The sequence below is a fragment of the Sparus aurata genome, chromosome 9 (assembly GCF_900880675.1).
Source record: "Sparus aurata chromosome 9, fSpaAur1.1, whole genome shotgun sequence".
In the NCBI taxonomy this organism is placed as follows: Eukaryota; Metazoa; Chordata; class Actinopteri; order Spariformes; family Sparidae; genus Sparus; species Sparus aurata.
Genome location: NC_044195.1, coordinates 10,663,497 through 10,688,198, shown reverse-complemented (window position 1 = coordinate 10,688,198; position 24,702 = coordinate 10,663,497). Strand labels below are relative to the sequence as shown.

Sequence of the window (24,702 nt, the reverse complement as noted above, 5' to 3'; positions counted from 1 at the left end):
GAGAAAAACATGTTTGATTTACGAAATTCTCTGTGCGCCTTGGTTAAAACTTTTTATGAAACAAGATCGTTTTTTGCTTTGCAACATAATAAGCTAATAATGTGATAATTAGACGTCTGATAAAATGATCAGAGGGCCAGAAGGAGGTTTTTAAAGAGCCCCATAAGGCCCACGGGCCTCCTGAGTGCTGCTGAATAGGTCTGGTCTCCAGCCCTTTACTGCCTCCTGCTCCTCTGAGCCTTTTGTTCCTGTTGGAATGCTACTAAGTCCATGTACTCAAGTACTTCATGTTGAGGTACTTGTACTTTACTTTTTCTGTATGATCGACTTTGCACACTGTCAAAGATGAGATCAGAACAGTTCAGTTCGTTTAACAACAAAAACAGACAAACAACATCCTTTATGATCGGAATTGTCCGGTGCTTCCAGGAAAGTAGTGGGGAAAAAAAAGTCCACTAAAAAGTCACACACACACACACACACACACACACACACAGGACAGCAGAGTTTACACGTCCAGAGGACTTGGAGCCTCCATCAGTCTGCTGTGTAACAACGACACTATTGTACATGTGAGCTTGCTGCCGCCGGGCCACCTCACTGACACCGACTTCAGTGAGAAGGTGGGCTCGAAAAACACGGATCCGGGTGATTCACTGCGCTGTTTGGGAAACTTTTTTTTTTCTTCTCAAGTAGCAAAGTCTGGGGAAGCCGACCCGCAGTTCCTTAAACGACAAGTCCACGTTTGGTGGTGGAACATTAACTTTTAGTCCGCCGGAGGAGCATAAATGATCGCGGTCTCTCAGCCTGCCTCCACAGCACAGTGGGACGGACTTGGATGTGAGTCAGGAGCTCCGATGCGACAGTGAAGATCCATAAGCCACCACAGACACGGCAACATGAGTAAGGTAAGTGTGTGCACTTTTCGTCCAGGTCGATCGGTGTGACTTTTACTTTTTTTTTTTTCTTCTTAAAGTCACTTTTTAAACCCGCCGTGAAAAGTTGGAGCGGATGTGTGCGGGGCAGACGCGTGGACAGTGACGCGGGGGGAGGCTTTTACGTGCGTGAAATGTGGGGCTGAGATGTGTTGTCGAGTTGTTCAGCCACACTGCAGATGTGTGGTACTGTGTCGGGCAGCGATCGGCCCCGCTCACCTGGTGTGAGCGCACCGCTGCCATCACGCACTGCCGAGATGATGCAACAGGCGCATCCCGGACACTGAAACACCGGGAGAAACACGACACGAACCGCGTGAAGTCACATGCGATAGTGAGCAGTTTAAAGGGTCATGCCACCAAATAAAATGCGAGCGAGCTTATTTCCACGGGGAGAGGACAACACCATCAGTGACATGTACATGATGGTTTATTGAGGTGGAACATGAGTAAGATGCTTCTTTAGACAGAGATAGATAGATAGATAGATAGATAGATAGATAGATAGATAGATAGATAGATAGTCTGACCACATGATCCTGAACTCGGCTGACAGGATCAAGGGAGCATTTACTGTCAGCTGTACTCTAGTTGTTAGTTATTTCACTCAACAATGAAATGCTTTATAGACCATTTATTAAGCATTTGTAAAGGTTTACACCCGTCAGCTGCAACTGCACAATAAATGCTTTCCTTTTACTTTTCAAGTGGAAAAAATATTAAAGGGGCACTACGTAGTTTCAAACTCTCTATATCTACAATATCAATGAGGTAAAAATACAAACTTTTTCCATTGGTGAGTAAACAAGCTGTTCTCAGAGGAAAATAAGGTCCCAGAACACTGTTTGAAGCTAGAAAGTTGGCAGGGTCCGCCACATGTAAACAAAGTAAAACAGTATGAAACTGTGTTGTCCTTTAATGTCAGTTTGCTCATTCAGTTATGAAAACAAACATAGTTTGTTTATTAAGTTTGTTTAGGCAGAAAAGAATCAGCCAATGAAGATCTTTCTTTTTCACATAAACTTTTTCTCACCAAAATTACAGCATGCTCCTTTAACGAGATACAATGTGCCAGATTTCTTGGAACCTCCCGAAAAATGTGTCACTGTTCTTGCATCTGCTTGTTCACTTACCAATGATAAGTTATTGAAAACATATTTGCATTAAAAATAACTTTAACTGAAGTTTAATTATTTATAAAGGGACCATTTATTAAGGATGGGTAAAGTCTTACTGATGCTTTTGAACTTTTTATTGTCTAAATGTCCATGCAGCTAACCTGACTGCAAACAAAATGTCATGAGTCTCCACAGTAGTGTGGAGGCTGATGTTTCAGCATTCAGACAAACACAACCAAAGTCAGATTTACACTGATGAATGCCAGAGGAAAGAGAGACACGTTTTAGTTGTATTTTGGTATACAAAAGTATTAGCGAGGATACAACATATAAAGAGAACAGAAGGCACCAATCAGCACCAACACTGGATCAGTGAAACGCCAATCCCAGCAAACAGCTGACTGCGCGTCAGTATTAAAAGTCCTCCAGTTTACTCTGCTGGAGCGTTGTTCCTATCAGTTTTATAAAGATGACCTCAGATTAAATGATGCTGTTGTGTGTACTGAGTTTGCAGCTGTTAATATTTGTTACCACATATGACTCTGATGATTGTTTGTTAGGATTCACTGATTAACTGTCGAGGTGAGATAATGTAACAGAAAAGTTCCCGGGACTCAACGTCATGTGGGATGACAGCAGCAAAACGTACAAAATGTTGCTGTTGATCAGCTGATCAACTAATCATTTCAACTCTTGAATTTTTTTCTGCTGAGGACTTCTAGGGGCTAATCTGTGACGCTGCTCTATGCTGCACTTTACAAGCTCGTTGTGTGTTTAGAATTGTACTCACTGGCTTTTCAGTGTAAGATGTTTTAATCAAACGGCCCATGTTTAATGTGTTAAGTATGTTACAATGGGTAAATGAATGATTGATGAAAGGTATTTTAAGGGATTCTTGTTTCCTAGTTTAAATAACCTGTCATATATTCCCTACAACTTCCCTGTAACTTCTCGATCTTCATAATGATTGACCTGAGTGATTTACAGTACGAGTGGTAAACAAGCAGGAAGTGTGGCGTCGCTCCACAACAAATGATCGATCAGCTTTGTGTTAGAGCAGGTGAAACTATTGACTGAATGAACAAGCTGATGTTAATATTTGACTCGGAGAAAATAGATAATCCAGTGAATTCACTTTCAGCAGGTTTGGATGGTTAATGTCTTGTATCATATTTCCGTTTTCCTCTTGTAGAAAGTATGTGGGACCAACTATCCGCTCAGCATCTGCTTCATCGTGGTGAATGAGTTCTGCGAGCGCTTCTCCTACTATGGCATGAAAGGTATGCACACTGTCCGTGTGGACAACATGTGGTAGATCAATTGTAGACCACAGGAGAGGCTTCAGGGTCTTTGAATATTGAATTTGTGGCTTGTTAAACCAACACGGACACATACAGCTGCAGTGTATGTCTTCTTCCCACATGACCTCACTTATACTCACATGTCCGTCCGTCACATTACTTCAGTCAGCCACACACAGATGGAAACATGTTGTGCAAAAGACAATTTCCACTTCACGCTGTCTAAGTTGACAAGTGTGAATATTTTCAGCTGATCGTCTTTGTCTGTATGTTTCCATGTGTCCATTTAAATAGGTCAGTAACAAATCATTCTTGTTACCAATTTATGATTTTGATCATCTTTTAATCGAGGTGAGACTGGATTCAAAGACACTGAGCCTCTTTTTGAAATGCACACTAGAATTGCACTCAGTAGAGTGTATACCTCCGCATTCTTTAATTCAAGCCTAATCCAATATTTGAAAACAAAATATTTAAAGAAGCACTCTGTAGTTTGGTGAAGAGATGTTAATGAGAAGAGAAATATCTTCATTGGCTGATTTCTTCCTGCCTAAACAAACTAAATAAACATTAACTGAATAAACAAACTGACATTAAAGGACAACACAGTTTCACAATGTTTTCCTTTGTTTATATGTGGCGGACCCTGCCACCTTTTTAGCTTCAAAGAGTGATGGAACGTTATTTTCCTCTGAGAACAGCTTGTTTATTCAGTTATGGAGAACGTTTGTGTTATTACCTAATTAATAATGTAAATTTGAAAATTCTCAGTTAGAATTTATTTTATAAAACTACAGAGTGCTCCTTTAAATCAGCCAGATCTGGATTTTTATTTCAATCCAGATCAAATCGTAGTCACTCATAGATACCAGCCATCTAAATACGCCTTATAAAGAATGTGTTCCTGGATCTGTCCCTTTTTTCTGTCACGTCAATTCTGGGTTGAGAACATCCTCCATCCAAGTTTGGTGGAAAACCTTTCAGTAGCTTTTGTCTAACTCTGCTGACAAACCAACAAATTGACATGGATGAAAACAAAACCTTCTTGGCAGAGGTCAAATACGTACCGATGTGCGTGAACAGTGTTAATTAACAGTTTGAATGTTCATCAAAGTTTATAAAAAAAACGTACTTAGTGTCTACTTACTAGCTTTAAAAAAACGTTTATAACAACATCTCACAGTTAACTGAGCAAAACACAAGATGCGACTGATAGCTCAGGGAAAAGCTAGTAAATGGACCTTTAATGAAGATATTTAGGTTCAAAAATGTCAGTGTTTACTCCTAGAAAACTGCCCTCAAACAGCAGGAGAAGTGTTGGACAGTGTAGAGTGTTTATGTCAAACTCGGTGTGTGATGTGACCTCTGTTTACCTGTCACCGTAACAGTGCTGCAGACACCCAAGCTCGGGACACAGACACAGTAAATTAAAAGATTATACACTGAGGTTTAAGGAGGTTTATTTAATAAATATGGCAGTGAAACACAAGAGAGACACTGGGTCCTGCTGATGAAGTTTTACTCTAACAGTTCATGTACTGTAATGATGGACAACGCAGCCAGGCTGGTAACAACAGAAGAAAATGGTGACAAGTAGCATCAACGTTGGAAAAAACATCTTATTCTAGACCTTCAGAGGAGTCTCATACATATTTTGTTTTCTTTTGTTCCTAATCCATCACATTGATATATTTTAGATGTCCTCTGCATCATTTTGTACACATTCAAAAACCAAAACCAAACCTGGGATCATCTCTTGGATCTCCTTATCATGAAATAAATGAAATAAAGCTCTCTGGGTAGGAACAGTGGAGGAGGAGAATTCTCTGATATGAAATAATTGGGCTTTACAGTGTCAGTCTCTGTCAGACAGCTCACGGTGGTGTGTGTGTGTGTGTGTGTGTGTTCACAGCGTTGCTGACTCTTTACTTCCTCACCTACCTGCACTGGGACAAGGACCTGTCCACCGCGATCTACCATGCCTTCAGCAGCCTCTGCTACTTCACGCCCATACTGGGAGCTATCATCGCCGACTCCTGGCTCGGAAAATACAAGTGAGTCCGCTGGTGATTCATCCACGTGTGCATTAAAGGGCTAGTTCAACAGTTTTAGTTTCAGTTGCCTCATTAACAGTGTAGAAACAATGTCTCAGACAACCCACAGAACTTACTTTAAACTGTATTGGATCTACTCACTCCTGAAGAAACAGTCACCAGGGGATGGTAGGTGTCGTACTGTGGTGTGAACATTTGAGCAATCGTTCACACCGCATCGTTGCAGTAAATAGACAGGCCTCTCTGTGTATCTATAGTTGTATTATCATCTGCTTCATGCAAGCTGGCAGCTTGGTGAATGTGTAACACCACCAGTTAGTGAACATGAGTCACTCTGGCCTCGCAGATCTCGTGTGTCCATAATGACCGTGTGCTCTCTACAGGACCATCATCTACCTGTCCATCGTCTACGTGATCGGCCATGTGGTCAAGTCGGTCGGAGCCATCCCCACTGTGGGGAACACCGATGTGCACATGTAAGTTATCAAGAGCTGACTCACCCTCTCTGAGCAGCCAGGTTCACAGCTCAGCGCTGATACGCATTCATTTATTCTTTCCCTGTGAGTCGATCAACACGTCACAGATGTGCCAGATTGTTTTTTAACTTTGGCTGCCCGCGACCAAAGAAAAAGGAAAAACGTTCACGATATATCTTCATGATTAAAATTTGAAAATAGATTTAGGGATTTAGAGCGAGACAGCAGTTGCCACGTCAAAAGTGGTGATGATGTGAATGTGTCAGAATAACTGCTTATCATCGCCCTGTCTCTGTCACCTTTACTCTGGCTCTGTGTCGTAGTACGTGAGATCGGTCTTGGTCTAAAGTTAGGCCCAGTTTTGGAAGGTCTTGTTTCGTCTCAGACTCGACAGATTTTTCCTTGGTCTCTGAAATGCCTTTTGATTATTTTATCAAGAAATGTGTTACTCTTATACTGGTCTGGTGCTGGTCTTGACCCTGACTTGTCCTCTTGGTCTTGGTCTTGCCCCAATGGCAGGGTGCAGCTGCTGTATGGAGTTTGAGGGGTTTCAATATGTAACTAACAGACCAGTGAAACTTTGGTTCATTGAGACTCTTCTCATCAATTAATGATTCATGTAGATTATTTCCTGGTAAGACAGACTCTTAGATAATGTTCGGTTGGTGGACTAATCAAGTCATATACTTATACTGTAGTTTCAATACAAAAAAAGAACACTTACTGTGTATCCCTGTGTTGCAGTGCTCTGTCCATGGTTGGGCTGATACTCATCGCCTTCGGCACTGGAGGAATCAAACCCTGTGTGGCAGCGTTTGGAGGAGACCAGTTCGACGAGGAGCATGTGAGACACCACACTTCTTCTTTAGGTTTAAAGATATGAAAGCATCGTAACTTGTAGTTCGTGTCTGAAAAACAATGTGTGTGTCGTGAGTCCATAAAAGACTGTCAGCTCAGTACAAATCAGTGCAATCATGTTTCGATGTTTTCGACCTTTTCCAAAAAAGTTTCTCCTCGTTCTTCGTTTGATCCCCTCCAGACCAGCGAGAGGCAGAAATTCTTCTCCATTTTCTACATGTCGATCAATGCCGGCAGCCTGCTGTCCACTGTCATCACACCCATCCTGAGAAGTGAGCACTGAACACATGTGATTTACCCACGGAAGTCCACTGTGTGACCACCATCAGTGTGTTTCAATGCTGCTTTGCTCCTGCAGGTGATGTGCAGTGTTTCGGTGGGGACTGCTACGCTCTGGCCTTCGGAGTTCCTGCAGCTCTGATGATCGTGGCCTTAGGTGAGTGTCCATCCACCTGTAACACACTCCGCTCACATGGACTCCCCATAGCTGTGAAGGTGTGGACACTGACTACAGTACTCTTGTAGTCAGTCTGTTTGTCTGTCAGTTCATGAATCTGGTTCAGACTGAAATAACTCAACAGGTATTATATGGCTAGTCATGACATTTCATACGGACGTGCACGTGGCGTGGAGGAGCCGACCTTTGGTGACCCCTCCACTATTATAGCATGAATGACATTTGTGGTTTAAATGGAGTCGTCATCAATTGGATTGCAATAAAACTTGGTACAGACAGTCTTGTCACCCTAAGGTGAATTCCACACAAACGCATTTCTTATCAAAACTGGGTGCCAACATTACCCACATTCAAACTTGCTGGCCGCCGCTTCTTAAGGCAATTCAGGTGTGTTGTGCTAGTAGTGGCTGTGTATCCTCAAGCCTCCAGCCTTCAGCAGAGATAAGGAGGCTACCAGGGTCTGATAAATGGTTGTTAAAACCGAACCACAGAACCTCTTGCTGCATTTCAGTTTGAAGCTCTGAGTAAAGCCAGTAAGAGATCCTTGAGTCAGAAACAATTTTGAACTTGAATTTAGACAAATAAGATTCGACGTACACAGCAGTTAAAACATTTCCTCCCAAAACATACTGTTTATTTATGATACTGCATCAGCTAAAAACGTTGGCCTGGATCAGAGCAGTCGCCCGCTAGTCAAAATCTGACAAAGGTGAATACAAGCAAGCTGTACGGACGTGAAAAATCAAACAAATCGGCTCCTTAAGAATTTGTTTGTGGTTAAAAAAATGATTTGATAAAACATAAATGGACTCAATTTTCATGCCTCCAGGAAATAAAAACACCAGGCTGTGATGTGATGCCTGTATTTTGAGGTGGACCTGTTGCACTTTGTGGCTGTTTTCCCTTCCTTTAGTGTGTTATATAGGTTCATGTACATGTAAAAAGTATTGGAAGTTAAAAGAGACAGGAGCTAAAACCGAAGGGGGGGGGAATCAGAGCTGCTGTCTGAAAAAACTGATGCGTTTTTCTTGAGCATTAAAGCGTATAGACCTTTTCCAGTAATGACCTAAAAAAAAATAGTGAACCTGAAAATGAACAGCTTATGTCTCCTTTAATCTTACTGGTATCAGTGACTGTCACCTTTGAGGACATTACCTTAGCTCAGGCTGTGATCTGCATGCTGAGAGCATGTGTGTGTGAAGTGCAGCCTCTGACAGGGTGGGCTTCCTGCTGATCAAGGCCCCTCTGCATACGTCCTGACAGCCCGTTGTCTCTGCCTCTGAATCCCCGTCCCCTCTGAACCTTATGGGATCCACGCTCGGCTGAGCGCTCACTGTGAAAACAAGCTGTGATTTTATTACTGAGGGGCCACGGACAGATCACAGCGAGCGTGAGACAGAGTGCAGGCTTCAGCGTCCGAGCGGTCAGGCCCAAACTTGACGTGTTTACAGCGTGTTCGACTTTTTCACTATTTCATAAGCCGCTGTAAGAGGACGAAACATTCTTCAGTGGTAAACCGCTGTGTGTCAGATCCCGCTCAGGGAGTACATATAGCTGATCTGAGCATGTTGGTACCAGGCGAGTGGAGCAATTGTTTGCACAGCGGCTGAGCTGTTTCCAACATAAACTGTCTGACTCTTCATCCATCTTGTGCAGTTGTGTTCATCTCTGGCAGCAGCCTGTACAAGAGGAGTCCTCCCGAGGGAAACATCCTGTTGGAAGTCTGCAGTTGCATAGGCGTGAGTCATCTCCCAGTCCCTCTGAACCGCATCGGATGATTTACCAAAGTGCAAACAGATCTATTCACTTCTATTTACTTTGCTGTTATAAAGGGCTGATTTTTACACGTTGCCTCTGCTCCTGTTGTGTCTGAGCTCTTCCGTTCGTCATTCCTATTCTTTACTTACAGTTTGCCATCAGAAACCGCTGGCAGAGGGCCAAGTATGACCCCCCGAGGAAGCACTGGCTGGACTGGGCCGAGGAGAAGTACTCGGTAACAAAAAGACTTCTTCTACTAACTTTTCTGCGGATGACAAATTGTAAAAAGTCAAGAGGCCGATGTTGGTTTCAGTGCATCAATGATCCGTCCTGTGTGTGTCTGTGTGTAAACAGAAGCGTCTGATCCAGGAGATCAAGATGGTGCTGCGGGTTCTGGTGCTCTACATCCCGCTGCCAATGTTCTGGGCTCTGTTTGATCAGCAGGTATGATATGAACACCGCTGACTTCTTTGTAATGTTTTCCAGCTCCATACTTCATACACTGCACTAAAGTCGCGTCCGGACTGAAACATCTAAACAGTTGTTAGATTGTTTGTCATGAAATTAGTCCTCCTCAGGATGAATTGCATCACTTTGATCCTCATCATTGACATCCAATTGAAATTCTTCAGTTAATGAGCAAACAGGCCAAACTCATGACATGCCCGTTAACCTCTTGAGCAGTTGCCAAGCAACCAGTGAAATCCCTGGTCCCAGCCAAAAACAACATGCAACACTTATTGTACTGTACATATTGAACAGATCCCACTGTTATCCAAAAGATATGAATGATGCAATGATTACAACTCCAAGACACATGGGCTTTGAGTTGACCGTATTTTGTTATGATGCCTCTGCACCAGCAGCAGCTGTGGCCGGATGATCCGTCGGCCCTGTTCTCGCGGACGCAGCCTGTCAGGAATGCTTTGTTGGAATTTCTTCCAGTTTGACACAAACGTCCAGCGGGACACCGTGATCGACTCATTAGACTCAAGTTATTATAGTAACTAATAAGTATTATTATATTTAATTAAAGTTATTATTAGTTTCACCCATTCATTTATTCGGTCTTATTTAAATCTTGAAAATGATGTCGAACGCACAAATGAAAAACAGAAAAGGTCCAAAAATGTGACAACAAACAGGAAAATCGAACATAATCACAGAACGAATGAACTGAATGGGAACATAAACGTGCAGGCAAAGGAACATGACAAAACACAAATAAAACTGAGGAGCATGAAAGAGAAACGGTAAACAACCATACAGGACAGCGCGTAGTTAGAAGTGACCTATAGGTATAACTGTATGAAGTTTAAATGTACGTTGTAAAATGCTCCTAGTGCATGCAGCACTGAAACTGAAAGCAGCTTTCCAAAATGTTGTGTTTACGGGGGGACGGTGGGGCATTATGCAATTGCTCAAGCGTGTTGTATAGTGACTCTGTGACCAGTTGGATGAAGAGCTGATGTATGGTGCCATGTTGCCCTTCAAAGCTTTGAAAAAGAATCAGGAACCTTTGGCTGTCATGTCTTACTGTTAAAGGTGCCCATCCAGCTTTTTCATATTAAATGTAAGGATTTACATTTACCCGCAACCCTCACGGAAAAAGTGGAAAAGAAAACAAAACGAAACGAAATGTAAGGATGAGCAGAATAGCAGTCACTAGTAATGAATCTGAGGGGGGAGTGAAGAACCAGTCCAGTGGAGTGAGAGTGGAGACAGAGGCGTGTCTATAGATCACATCACCATGATCCAGGACAGATAAAAAGACAGCTTCAATGATCTGTTTCCTACAGAACATGGGAAAAGTAGTTCTGTTTCTGTATGTATACAACAAATGTTTTGTCTTAGCTTGCAAACAAGGTTATTATAATTGTAACTAAAACTAAATGAAAAACATAAAACCGGGTATGAAAAATAATTGTATTTAATTGAAATAGAAATAAAAACCAGGCCTTCGAAAAAAAAAGAAAAGAAAACTTGTTGTAACAGGACTAACAGGACTAACTACAACCTAATCAAATATACAGGTGATGTTTGTATTGTTGTCAACACAACGTCATGAGACGTCAGTGGTGCATATGTGTACCAAGACTGTAAGATGATTGCCTTCACACAATGGTGTGATTGTCATACTTATCATAAACTTCTAAAATCAAATGAAAAGAGACCACAACTAACAGAGAAACCAATGAAAACTACACTGAAACAAACAAATGCACTCTGGGAACATAATGAAATTACACTGAATTGAAAACAATGATAAAAAAACAAATACAAATGAAAAATGATAAACAATATAAAGATAACACTGGTCAAGATCACTGTTGAAAATGATGAAGTGATGACATTTAAATCTAAAAGGCCAAAGGTCTGCATCACCGTGATGTCAGAATGCTCTTTAAAACACGGTCTGTGACCACATTTCACATTTGGTCAGATACTGACTTGGTGACACTAATCTATGACTGTAGAGATCTCCTGTGCTGCTGGGTTCAACATGTGTGAAGCATCCACGTTCTTTGCAGCAACATCCATATTTGAAACAATCAGAAACTCATTGGTTTTGCTGATAGTGATCTTCAGGGGATTGTCATTGCACCTAGTTGCAAAGCCACTGTACTTAGCTGTAAAAATACATGTACATCTTAATATAGGGATAATTAAAAACAAAACACTTGAAGAAGCCTTATGCAGCTTTTTCCTTTCCTTTCCTTCAGTGTTATATGATCTTGAGCATGTAAAAAGTCTTGAAAATTAAAAAGTCCGCACCAACAAAAGCCCCTTTTCTCCCACGGAAAACACTGCTCCTGAACGCCTCGTCAGTAGTCTCGCCTTTAATTCTGTGACTTTGTGACATCACACTACGTCACCCGCATGTCAAACATGTAATTAATGCCTAGCAGCTAGTTTGGCACCTAAGAATGGATTCAGCACAGCTGCCCTGTGGTTGTTAGTGGTGCTGGCTCAGACGCGTGGGAGCTGACCAATCAGAGCAGACTGGGTATCCAGGCGTGGCCTTAAAGAGACAGGAGCTATAACGATGCATTTTAGACAGAGGGGGGAATACAGACCTGCTGTCTGAGAAAAAAGATGTGTTTTTGGAGCATTAAAGCGTATACGCCTGTTCTAGTGACCAGTGTCCTTTATCTAGTCCTTGATCTAGTGTCATTTAATACCTTTTAAGTCCTTCCAAGTCTGGACAGACACGGATGAAGACTGCACCTGGACTGTGAGGTGATAATTCTGTTTTTTAATATGGAGTGTGTAGCTGAGACACAGCTCCACAGTAGATACTAGCAGTCTGTCATTTGTTTTATGTTTTCATGTCTTTTGTATTGACTTTAAACTGATCTTTACAGCAGAAGTGTTTTTAGCGTATCATATCATAGTATCATATTGAATTCTGTTTGATTGTACATACAGAACGACTCTCCTCAGTCAGCATGGGGTCAAGGTCTTGTGTCATAGCTCTCTTATAAAAATCCCATAACTATCTGTTATCTTCTCCTCCGACCAACACTCCACACAACCATCTGATTATGGAGTACCTCGACAAAAACATTTCACATTCCTGAAGTGACTTCGTCCATAACTCATAGCTCTTCATTTAAATCGACTTTAGAGCGACAATCAGAAAACTGTCAGACGAGACCAACAAACCCACGTCTTCCCTGGAGCGCAGAGTTTTATTGTTGTCCTGTGTGGAAACACGAACACAACACATTCTGTGGTTAAAGGCTCATTTCACTGAACCAACTGTCTAGCTGTTGTCGTAAACTAGTGTTTGTCTCTGTTGCAGGGTTCCCGCTGGACAATTCAAGCTGCCAGGATGAACATGGCTTTTGTAAGCGTTTCCTCATGATGAATAACTTTTTTTTTTTTTTTTTAATCATTTTTAAAAAGCTGATAAGATCTTTATTGCACTCTGTTATCAGTGGGTGGGTGTCAATATTCATCCAATGTACAAACTGTCCTGTAAAACAGACATCCCCATTGTTAGGGTGTTGTTACAATTTGTCATTTTATTCCGGTGAATTGCATCGTTTATGGCCTAAAGTGACTTTTATTACACAATGCCCTGCACATACTTTTAGATTTATGAAGTTAAAGTTTAAATGACTGAAATCATCTCAATTCATTACAGGGGAACTCCTTCAGCATCAAGCCTGACCAGATGCAGGTACGTGCAAGTAAACTGAGCAGTAACGCACAACAAGGACAGTAAATACACTGATATATCTGTGATTAAAATGATATGTTGGTCAAGCTCTGGTTCTGTTATAAAAAAAGTGAAAGGATAGGTGACAAAAGAAACAGTCGTGACATTATAGCATCAGCACCACTGTCCTGCTTTTTATTGGATCTGGGAGAGTTTACACTCCAGCAATGATTAATATTAATAATATAAGGATAACTACGGAGCTCAGACTTAAGAATAACCTGGCCCAATCTGTAGAAGTACGTACATCCTGACACATTTCATCACAAAAACAGAACAGATTTATGTGATCATGGGCTCAGAGGAATGCTCCATCCACAGACAGTGCAGCAATTTGTTAACTCAACACATGCACACGCAGTTTCCTGTTATTGAAAGATGATCAAAATGACAATCTACACGTGATACGACAAAATAGTTGCACGCCGGCAAAAAAAAAAAATGCCACTCAGATGAGTTTAGATGACATAAATCAAACAAATAAGATAAGATAGTTCTTGGGTGGGTGTAAGGAAGGACAGCTTTGAATTACAGGAGAGACGCGATGGTTAAACTGAATAAATTATTAACCATATGCCAAAAATATCTGTAGTTTCAGTCGATGGGCAAAGTACATGAAAATGGTGCAGGAGGAACTGGATCACTGTGCAAATATGAATGCATATTTCTCAATATTACACACAGTTCGGTTAATCTGAGGGAGTTCACACTCAGGTCAGATGAACCGCAGTCTGTAACAAACCAAGATGCAATCCAGCAAATACAAGCAGATGTATCAAAACAAGGAAGAAAACTTAAATACAGAGGCCAAATCATTCAAAGCCCAGTCAGGAAAAACACTACACATTCAACCCCTGGGTCTTCATCAGGGCTCTGGTGAAGACCCAGGGGTTGAAACATGCTCCCCACAAGCAGCGAGTCTACATTACGTTACATAGAACAGCCAGTCATTTGCTCTGACAGTGCTGGAACTGTGTACATTTGGGCTCTCAAATGTCTCAAATGTTAGCAGTATTGATGCAAACGCGCTCAAGCATACTAAAAGCTGAATGTCAGCGCTCTAACAGTCATAGTTTCGTGGTAATGTCACTGTGCTGGAGTATGAAGCCAACAGAACCAGAAGCTGTGTCCCTGATTACCTGCAGACAGCTGCCGTTTGAAACATCAGTGTATTTTTCCACTAAAGTGTCACCTGGAAAAGTGATGCCGTTGTTGTCCCGAAAACACCTTTACAGCTCTTAATCACTGCCAAATGACCCTTCTAGTCACTGGTGATATTAAACCGGAATCGGTCTCTTTCTTCACGTGTAACTCTGACCTTTATGATTTTATGGGTGTAAGTGATCTTTTATAGAGTCATTTAAGGGCGAGCTTCTCCCCTCCCTGTCGTCTAGATGCTGAATGCCCTGCTGATTCTTGTCTTTGTGCCCATCTTTGACCTCATCATATATCCGCTCGTTGGCTTTTGCAGGATCAACATCACGTGAGTAGAGCCCGTCGTCATGGATACTCCCGTCTTTACTGCAGACAGGCGCATTTAAGAAACCTGTAAAACTGAAAATGAGCCGTGTGACTTCAGGAGATTTCATATTTAATGAGTCCGTCGGACATCAACATATTGTATATTTACAACTGTAAATGTGAGGAGGGGGTTAATGTTTGTGGAGCTCTCAGGGGGGGATTATACCACAAGGTTTAATAGAGTCATTGATGATGTTTCTGTTTTCTCATCTCGGAGAAACGGGGCGGAAAAAAACTTCCAGAAGTGTAAATGTGGAGTCAAGTGGGTTTCAAAATAGCAGGGAGGGCTTTTTTAGAGCGCAGCCAAGGTTGTAAAGGACACATTTGCAACAGATGGCACAGCGTCAAAGCCAGTGATGAGGCAGTCTGTTATCAGGCAGGAGATCAGTGAGGACACTGATCACCTCTCTGATCTATAAAGTGATAAAGCTCGACCCTCACAGCAGTAAACACACACTGTGATGACAGGTGTGTAAAATTGTGTGCGCGTGTGTGTGTGTGTGTGTGTGTGTTTGTGCTCCAGGCCTCTCAGGAAAATGGCGGCAGGGATGATTTTTGCCGCGCTTGCCTTCGGAGCCGCCACGCTGGTGGAGGTGAACGTGGTGGTACGTATGAGCGGCGGTCATGAATCTGACCTCCCGTTAGAGGATACTCACCAGCACTCTTACTCGCCTACACACACTGGATTACATGTATGTACAGCGTGCACACCCAGCAGGAACACATGAAGACACCTGCACATAGACTGTCCGACTTACAGAGTTAGTACGGAGTTCACAGTCGTCCTGGAAAGACAAACTGGAACTCTGTAATGATGCGTTCCGGTCCTGAGAGACAACAAAACATATTACATTCATTTTCAGAAGCCACAAAATCAGGGTTTTTTTTTTGTTATCTAAAGGTACATTTGCTTTAAAAGGAAACTTGCAGTAATGTCTGTGTGGCAGAATGGGATCTTTTGTCTTCATATTCAATATTCATTTGTCAAAAAACAGACACAGTATATCCTTTCAAGTAGTTTTGTCCAGCCTTTTTATTTGCCAATGATGTTCTTAGCATTTCAGAGAACAGTCGCGCACACAAGTCTTTATGGTATGATGAGTAATTCCTGAAAAGACTGCTCTCTGATGGCACACAAATCTCACTCTCTGTCTGCTAGAAAACAGTGGTGGACCCTGCACCTGAGGGGAGCTATCTCATGCAGGTCTATAACCTGGCGGGAGGTAACGTCACTGTGAAGATACCCGGCAGCGGCTTGTTTCCGGAGCAGATCCCACACCTGCAGGTAAACACACTCTCATACTCTCCAGCGTGGACGCGAGGCAGCACAGAGCTCTCAGTGAGAGTCGAGGTTATAGACTGGAAATGTGCCAGATGTCTGACTGTGAGGGTGTGTGTGCTCTGTGAGAAAGTGTTGACCCGAGCAGCCTGTCCCCCCTTCACTCAATAATATTAACTCAATTTAACCAGGAAATGCCTCACTGAGAGAATAAAAAATGTTAAGCAGGAATGTGTCCTTACTGAAACAGCAGCAGTGGACAGAGAAACGACAAAACATACAAAGTAATATAAAATAGATCAAATGTATGAATGATTTTTTTTTTCTGGCTGATTCTGATTTCTGATTCTGAAAGGCTGACCTGCTAATTCCCTTTGTCTTTGAATCCAAGAACTTCAATAAACAGCACACACAGATATCTAGTCCTGTTACCGAAATGTCTAAATTAATTTTAGCTCCCTCTCGTAAGCATTAACACAGTTTATAAGGACTCTTATTGTGAAAGGTAAAAACAGAGGCCGTCTTTCTGTAATACGCTGCAAAGGAAAACCAGTACAACAGATCACAACACAATCCTGTCGTCAGCCAAGGAAGCTAATAAAGGAGGAAGGGTCATCACGTCGCTGAATCTTGACTCGGAGCCAGACTATGTTGTCAGCTGTATTGAAGTCTGTGGGAGATGATGGAGAATCACACTAACATATCTATTTTGTATGACTTCTGATGAAGAAATGCCTCCACGACATGACAGAACACACTGAGATCAACTAATGTAAAATAAGATCAGAAGGATACTTTAAAACGATCAGCATCCAGTGAACCACAAGATTAAAGAATACAAGTACGCAACACGAATGATGTGTAGAAATACTTGAGGCTCATGCTGATCGTGCTGTTTGTCCTTGACAAAGCCCTGACGCAGAGCTGTCAAGAGTCCACACACTCTTTCCACCGGTAGAAGAACACATACTTGTATACAAATAAGTCGAAGTCTGTCTCCGTCTTCTTACGTCTTTGTTTTGTCTCACTACATCTTGCTGTGCGTGATGTGCACTGATGGGTTGAAATCAATAATATACACACCAACACCATACACAGATACTTTAAATATGCCAGAAAGAATAACAGGAACTTGTGTGTCTCTTATCACTGAGTGATGTGCTGTTTTATCAGAGCTGTTTCTCTTATGAATTCTATATTAACCTCCTGGTTTCTGTGTGTCAGGACCCTCCTGAATATGTGACTCTTCCAGTGGTGGGCTCCGGCCAGGGACAGACGATTGATGTCACCTTGAATGGAAAAACTTCAGAGTTTCAATACCCGGTTGAGCAACAGAAGGCCTACAGTATCATCTTATACTCCGACACTGGTGCAGTCAAGTGCGAACTGGTGGGTGACCCTCAGACTGCACTGAACAGCACTGAATATTCACGTTTAGTTAAAGTTTTAAGAAGAACCAGCTCTGGTTTTTACAGATTAAGAGTCTGAATCATCACGACTATTGTAAAGGGTCCAACAGGTCTGTGAGCCAATAGGAAGACAGCAGGACCCCCAAAAATGAGAGGTGCCACTTCTCTATTCTGCAGTAAAATACACAAGCAAAAAATCAAAGACAGCCACATGAAGACTGAAATGTTCAATATCACAAGGCTCATATAATCTTTAGTCTAAATTCCGGTGCAATATTTCTGAAAATGTCGTGTTATTTCTGTCATTACCAGAATAATACTAAAATGCAAATGCCATTTTTGTATAAAAATAACTTTTGTCCATATGAGTAATATATTCTATGTTCACAACTTCAACTGAACCTTGCACTGAACTAACAAATTAAATGTGAAATGAAATACAGTGAATTCAGCTTCAAGATGGGCATCAGTCAGCCCAGACCTGTACTTGCATTTCTTAAACTGTTTCACATGGTTTTATAGGGCCAACATAAATGACAGCTCCATCTGCAAGTACCCGACAGTCAAGTAAAGAAGTGAAAGTCACCCATATCAATAGTCCTTGAGTAACTGCCTTTAAGTATCTGATATCAAATGTACTTAAGTATCAAAAGTAATTCTCTGGCAAAAAATAAGTACATGTAGAAGTATGTGTATACTGTAAACTGTACTTCGATTGAACCTGGTCAATGATCACTTCTGATATTCAGCATCTTTCTGATCGGGATCAGTGTTTTTATCCGGTGACCGATAAAAAAAGAAAATGTGCTGCTTTGTCTCTGATGCAGCATGTAATTTGCAAAGTAACAAGTAGCTTAGGTCATCAAATAAATGAAGTGGAGTAAAAAGTACAATATTTTCCTTTCAAAGCTGGTGGAGTGGAAGTATCAAGTGTGAGAAATTAAAAATACTCAAGTAAAGTGCAAGTATGTCTGGATGTGATGTCCTCAGTTATGGGTGTGGTTCGCTCACACTTGATTGACGGTCTTCCTCGCAAACATGAGCAAACAAACCCTCAACTGTCATAACATTTTGTTTGAAAATACTAAATGGTGTTGGGTGAACAAAAGTATGTGACATCACCTTTTTCTAAGTGATCACACCCAGTTAAAGTGGTGAGAGTGGTGGTGTTGCACATCGCCAGACGCTGAATGATCGAATAGCTTTTGTCTTTTAAAGAAATACTGTACAGTCAGAGAATATGTTACGGGAACTGAACTCCGAAATCCAGAGAGCAGCACAGATGAGCTCAGCAGAGGAGAGAACTGGATGTTGTTCACAGAAACCTTCCTGACGTGTACGCGTTTTTACTTTAACTCTGCAGGCGGAAGACTTCATAACGAAAAATCAAACTGGAGATCCTTTTCTGAGGTAAGACATGTTTAACCTCACCCTGCTGGTGTAAAAATGTAGGTCAGCTTTTTTCAACTCAAATAAACAGTTCGAAATAAACGAGTTCTTCTCATTCAACAGGTTCTTCAACACACTGCCTGAGTCAATAAACATCACTGTTGGAGACTTGGTGTTCACTGCGCCCTCTGGTCTCATGTCCCCCACCCAACCTGTGGATCGAGGAGAGTGAGTAGGACTGGATCAGTTTAAATGGCTGAAATCCTGAAGCCACTTCCTGTTTATGTTCTGTAGAGAGCTGCAGGGATGACGTGTTTAAATGTCACCACCGATCTCTGCAGTCTCATTTAGGCACGTGTTTCAGTTTCAAACGTGGAGTGTTAACTGATGTATTTTCTGCTATACAACAAAATCGGAACATCCCTTAATCTGTTCTTAAAGCGACATTATGTAGAAATTGTCATTCTGTGTGGTTTGGCGCTAACCCAACAGTTTCTTAGTGCAACACCACAGAGGTGACTCGGCAGCTTAGCTTACAGACCGACTCACGGTGACGTCGCGCGGGGAGGGTTGTACTCTTGAAGGTTGGCAGGTCTGTAACAACAATTTAATAAGCATTGTGGAGATATGTAAAGAATTTAAGCTGAAGTCTGCAGCTCAATAGGTAAATTAAGTGTCCAACTTGATGGTAGTGAAAGTTTTGTTATTGATGAGATATGAAAGCAACAATCATGCACTTAAGAAACACTTTGAAATACAAAAGACAGATAAACTGTATGTAAGGTAATGGGTGAGTACCTGGACTCTACCTGTCCAGTTTTTACCTTGCAGTTATTGTAAACCAATGTTGTGATTCAGTCTATAACATATTTTATATCAGTTTATATCAACGTTCCTGTTTAAATTTAGTCGCTCTGCTCCCAAATCCTTCAAATCTCCTTGTGCACTTCCCTTCCTGCTGAGCCCCAAACAGCAGACTCACACAGGGGTGTTCGAGCCAGCTCAACTTTGATTTGTAGCGCGTCACGCAGCGTCAGTTCGTATCATCAGATTGCCGGGTGGCTTCCTCTGAAAATGTCCTGTGGCCTGCTGCTTTGTCACTGGTGGTCTGGGCACACAATAACAACCAGCTGATGAACACAGTGGAGCATTTGGCAGCTAAAGAGCCAGATGCCAGTATGTGGAGACCAAAATAGAGCTAAAAGGAGAGTGACTGGTGGACACAAACACAGCTACAGATGAATGTGTTCAGATGTGTCGGAGGCCTGTCAGCTGAAAAGCTGACGTGCCCCAGTTGGCCACAAAATCAGAGAGGGATTACACAAAGACAACGTCTCTCTTTCAATAAATGTAAAGTATGTTTTTTCACTTCTTAAACAGACCAAGGATGTTCTGCATTCACTTCAACTCTTTGTATAGTTCCTTATTTACTTCGATAATTAGATTTTATGTTGTTGCATGATATAACTTTTACCTCATGTTAAGTGCCATTTGTTTGTCTGTGTTTCAGATATTCAAACGTCAACTGCAGCTTACAGGCATGCTCTAATCTCAACCTGGGCCTGCTGGACTTTGGAGGCTCCTACACTTTCGTACTGATGGAGGTCAGGGTGCTTCCTATACAAGTCAACATGCAGATGTTACCTGTCACACAGCATGACAAAACCCAGGGTCTCTGTGTGTGTTTTGTCAGGAATCAGGTACCATTGTGCCGTACAAGATGGAGGATGTGAAAGCCAACGACGTGCACATCGCCTGGCAGATCCCCCAGTATGCCCTCATCACCATGGGAGAGGTCCTGTTCTCCATCACCGGCCTGGAGTTCTCCTACTCACAGGTTCGTTGTCATACGCACTCAGTGTTGAGCGGTCACTCGATAATCTCTACGCACTTAAAAGGTGCAGATAACAAATAAATAAAGAGTATATTAAAAAAAAAGGTGCAGTACGTAAGAGTTGACCACCTGTCAAAGTCATGCGTAAATAGGGGGCAGGTGCGCCGTTTAGCTCAGTTGGTAGAGCAGGCGTCCCATGTGCAGAGGCTTTGTCCTCGCTGCAGCGGACCCAGGTTCGACTCCCGGCCTGGAGACCATATGCTGCGTGTCACTCCCCCCTCTCTCAACCTGTTTCCTGTTACCTTCTTCAGCTGTACTATCAATAAAGCCATAAAGGCCAAAAAAAACAAAAAAAAAACAAACAAAAAATAGGGAGCAGCATATCACCAATGTAACCACTAACTGCTGCTTATTGGAGTGGCCCATAGCTAGTTAAGTGAGTTAGCTCTGGAGCTAGCGGCTGGAACTGGAAACTCAGGTACCACACGAGCTTTGGACCAGAGCTAGCTAGTTAGAATTTAGCGGTCCCGCTCTCCAGTCAACCATTCAGATGTACAAGGACTGACTGTTTGATGGTCACAACATTTCTGGAAAGCGCTGCTGTGGAAGACAGTACGTTTTCAGTAGTGACTGTAGGTTTCACTGACGGCCAATAAAAAGTCATTCAAAAATGAACAGCAATCCTGCACTTTGCCTTTGTTAGGATTAGGAAGTACTGATTCCATTTCTGGGAACCTTTAATGCGTACTCTGCAGGACTCATCGCTGCTGCTGGTAGCAAGAACAAAGCAGTGAATCAGAGAAATAAAAGTTATTTTCTGACTGTTTCACAGTGTTTACGCTCTAAAGCACCTTCACACACACACGAGCCATCCATTTCTTTGAATGCTGCCCAAGTGCTGCTTTATCCTGTCTGCTGTTTGCCCCCCCGTCCTGCTGTGTGTGTGTGTGTGTGAGTGTGTGTGTGTGTGTGTGTGTGTGTCTTTGTCTGCGTCAAACAGACACACAGGCCTGCAGCTCTTACTACATCAGACAGACATAGAGCAGAGGAGGGAGATGGAGGCAGCAATGTAACCTGGTTTAAATGTTTTACGACCTCACGCTGCGATTGGCGGGGGGCTAAACACCACTGAACAAAGGTTGACGCCCAGAAACACTTAGAAAATACGAGTCCACATAAGGAGCCGGTTGCGGTTGAGCGTGGGACTCGGTTGACTAAATATTTTCTTTTCTATCTGTTCTCTGTCACAACCTCCTCACTTCTCACATGTGCAATTTTCCCACACTGCAAAGCTGTGACGTTACAAAAAACCGTATTGGGCAGTTGAAGTGATAGTCCTGAAGCAACATTATGATGTTGTAGGATCAGGTAAACCGTACATATAGACACCCCCACCCCCCCTTCTAGTGGGTCTTAAGTGATGATAAGCGCTGTATCGAATACTACAAAATATCTGCACGAGCTCCGGGCTGCTTGTTCTCTCCTCTCCTTGTTGACCGTGGATTACTTTTGTCCCTCCAGGCTCCAGCCAACATGAAGTCAGTTCTGCAGGGCGGCTGGCTGCTCACCGTTGCCTTTGGGAATGTGATAGTGCTGATTGTGGCAGAGGGAGCCGGACTGGAACAGGTATTACATCTCTCACAAAATGTATATGTACATGTGAAAATCAGCCTTCCTGAACACTGTGAGAACCAACAATAACGCTCCAATCACCTCGATGGTATTCAGGGTTTTCATTTGTCCAGTGATCAGGCTGGAGGTTTCAACTGTGTTCAAGTGTTTCTAACCTCTTAGTGAACGCCCCCATTTTAAGGTTCTTTTTCCAAATCGACATACCGAAATTAAAAGCATGACAGCTCCCACATAGTTAGAGACTCAGGGAGGTGCTTGGTACCATTGGAAAGAAGTGTAAGTGTGATTCTATGACATACTGACACAGAGTTACAGAGGTTGGAACACCGGTTTTGGTTTCCATCCAATTCAAATGTCAATAAACTGACCAAGATATAAGGGTTCAGGTATGTCTGTGGACACAGCAGACACAATTAGGCCATAGCCACAGGTCTCAGCTTGCTACACTCAAAATTTGAAGTCAAAAGACTTAAAAAAATTATTTTTCACAATTTCTTTTCTAAAGGCATGTCTGTGCGTTTTGCTCGGGTCCTTTTTTTCCAAGAGCGCCTACTGAGATTCAAAGGTTTATAACTTGAGAACTCCTTTATCTAGAAACATAATCTTGGTCCCAAATGAAAGCTAAGACCCTGGGGTTTCTTGCTTGTTCGACACTTGTAGCTAGTTTTGGGTAAAATGACAATGGATATTCCCATTCTATGGACTCTTGGCGAACTATGAAAAAAAAATTGTGGCATGACGTTGTAGCTGTGGAAAAAGGGAACACTCCGAAGGTATGTAGGCATTCTTGCTTCTTGCGGTAGAGGGCTCTTTGTAATGTTGTGTCATGGTGAGTTTAGAAGGCTATTACATGGTCTGGAAATAACTTTTTTTCTTTGTGTTTGGGCTTAAAATAATCATGACAGTCTCAGCTTTCCAACAGTGAGTATATACTGTTAAGATCTGATGCTTAAAACTATTAGCAAAAAAACTATTCGTTTTTACGAAGGGTGTTCCTTTAGTGAAGGGTGTTCCTATGTTGGAACGGTGTTCCTTAAGGGGTTAAGCTGTCAAGCTTTTTATTTTTGAGAGAGCAGCGAACCTCAACAGTGAACTTCAGCCTGCACCGTTCGCACACTAACCAGTATTTGTTGTCCCAGTGGAAGGAGTTCCTGCTGTTCGCCTGCCTGCTGCTGGGCGTCTTCATCATCTTCTCCATCATGGCTCACTTCTACACCTACGTCGACCCGGAGCAGCTGGACAAGGTCTACATGATGAATTCAAGCAAGGAGGAAGACGACCACGATGACAAGAAGAACAAAAAATCTAATGACATACACCTGGTGAAAGCAGGACAGGGCACCAGACTGTAACTGTGCCACAGCGCATACGCCATCCTCATCGCTGTAGCTGGTGTGATTTAGCTACAACAGTCCAATCATTGGATGACTTATAAGATACCACATTTTATTTCAGTCCCCGTTTTTAAGTTTTTCATTCGGAGATACCTTTTTTCGTGACGATGTAGCGCTAAGATGTGGATGAAGTTAGAAGTCCAGTATTTGTTTGTCACGTCATCGAAGTTTTTGTGCGAAACCTTTTGAACACTCCAGTCACAGTATTTTCTGAATGAGACATGTAACGATGAATAATGTGATTTAACACGCCATGATCAACAGTGTTATTACAAAATGCTGTATATATTTGTTGTGTATTAACTCCATGTCAAAATTGCTTATTTTCTGAGACTGCTATAATAATCTTAGATTCTGCCTTTGATAGAACATGTTGGAGATACGGTTCAGTTTACATTGTGTGCCACTAACAATGATATTAAATAGGACCAAACCCGCTGGATTATATCATCCCCATCCATTTAAAATCCAGTGAACAGCCATGAAGGAAGCTGCACTTTACACTGCTGCAGTCAGTCTCTAAAATCATTTATACGTTTATGTTGAATGCGTCACAATGAACATTTGTGACCTTGGCATTTTATCTGTGTTGATCGGTGGGCATTTGCAACTCAATCCCAATCTTTCTGTGCAGGAAATGACCAAATTAATATTATTAGTTCGAGAAAGGTTTCTTATTGTCTGTCTCGTCCGTCTGATTTCCTCAAAGCAAAACCACAAACATAACAGGTTTGATAAAAGTCGAAGACAAGGCGCAGTTAAAGGGATATTCCGGTGCAAGTTTAATCCATGTTCTAACACACTGTAACACAGAGTAGGACCCCCCCTCGAGAGATAAAGTTTGCGGACCGCTAGCTTGCGTAGTTTTAGCATCCTCAGAAACGACTGCAAGACAACAATACATTGCAGTAAATGGGTCCAAGTATAAAACTGCCATCAAAAAGCCACAACCGAGTGCAGTAGTGTTCCGCAGCTCAATGATGATCATTACTGCGGGACTCTACTGCACTCGGTAATCGACTCACAGGGCTTCCCCACAACAAGGAAGGCTTCTCGGGTGGT

General features: G+C 42.2%; 1 protein-coding gene across 1 annotated transcript; it reads left to right on the top strand.

Moving 5' to 3' along the window:
• The first annotated feature begins 540 nt into the window (after nucleotides 1-540).
• On the top strand, nucleotides 541-24,490 carry slc15a2 (solute carrier family 15 member 2). Its single transcript, XM_030427304.1, has 22 exons — nucleotides 541-908; nucleotides 3,246-3,333; nucleotides 5,267-5,408; nucleotides 5,792-5,884; nucleotides 6,629-6,728; nucleotides 6,924-7,014; nucleotides 7,101-7,178; nucleotides 8,856-8,938; nucleotides 9,109-9,192; nucleotides 9,312-9,401; nucleotides 12,763-12,807; nucleotides 13,108-13,143; nucleotides 14,577-14,665; nucleotides 15,227-15,308; nucleotides 15,863-15,988; nucleotides 17,207-17,371; nucleotides 18,755-18,801; nucleotides 18,904-19,008; nucleotides 20,291-20,384; nucleotides 20,474-20,617; nucleotides 22,136-22,240; nucleotides 23,386-24,490. The coding sequence occupies exons 1-22, from the start codon at nucleotides 900-902 to the stop codon at nucleotides 23,596-23,598; spliced, it is 2,109 nt and encodes a 702-aa protein (XP_030283164.1). The 5' UTR covers nucleotides 541-899; the 3' UTR covers nucleotides 23,599-24,490.
• Nucleotides 24,491-24,702: the final 212 nt, after the last annotated feature.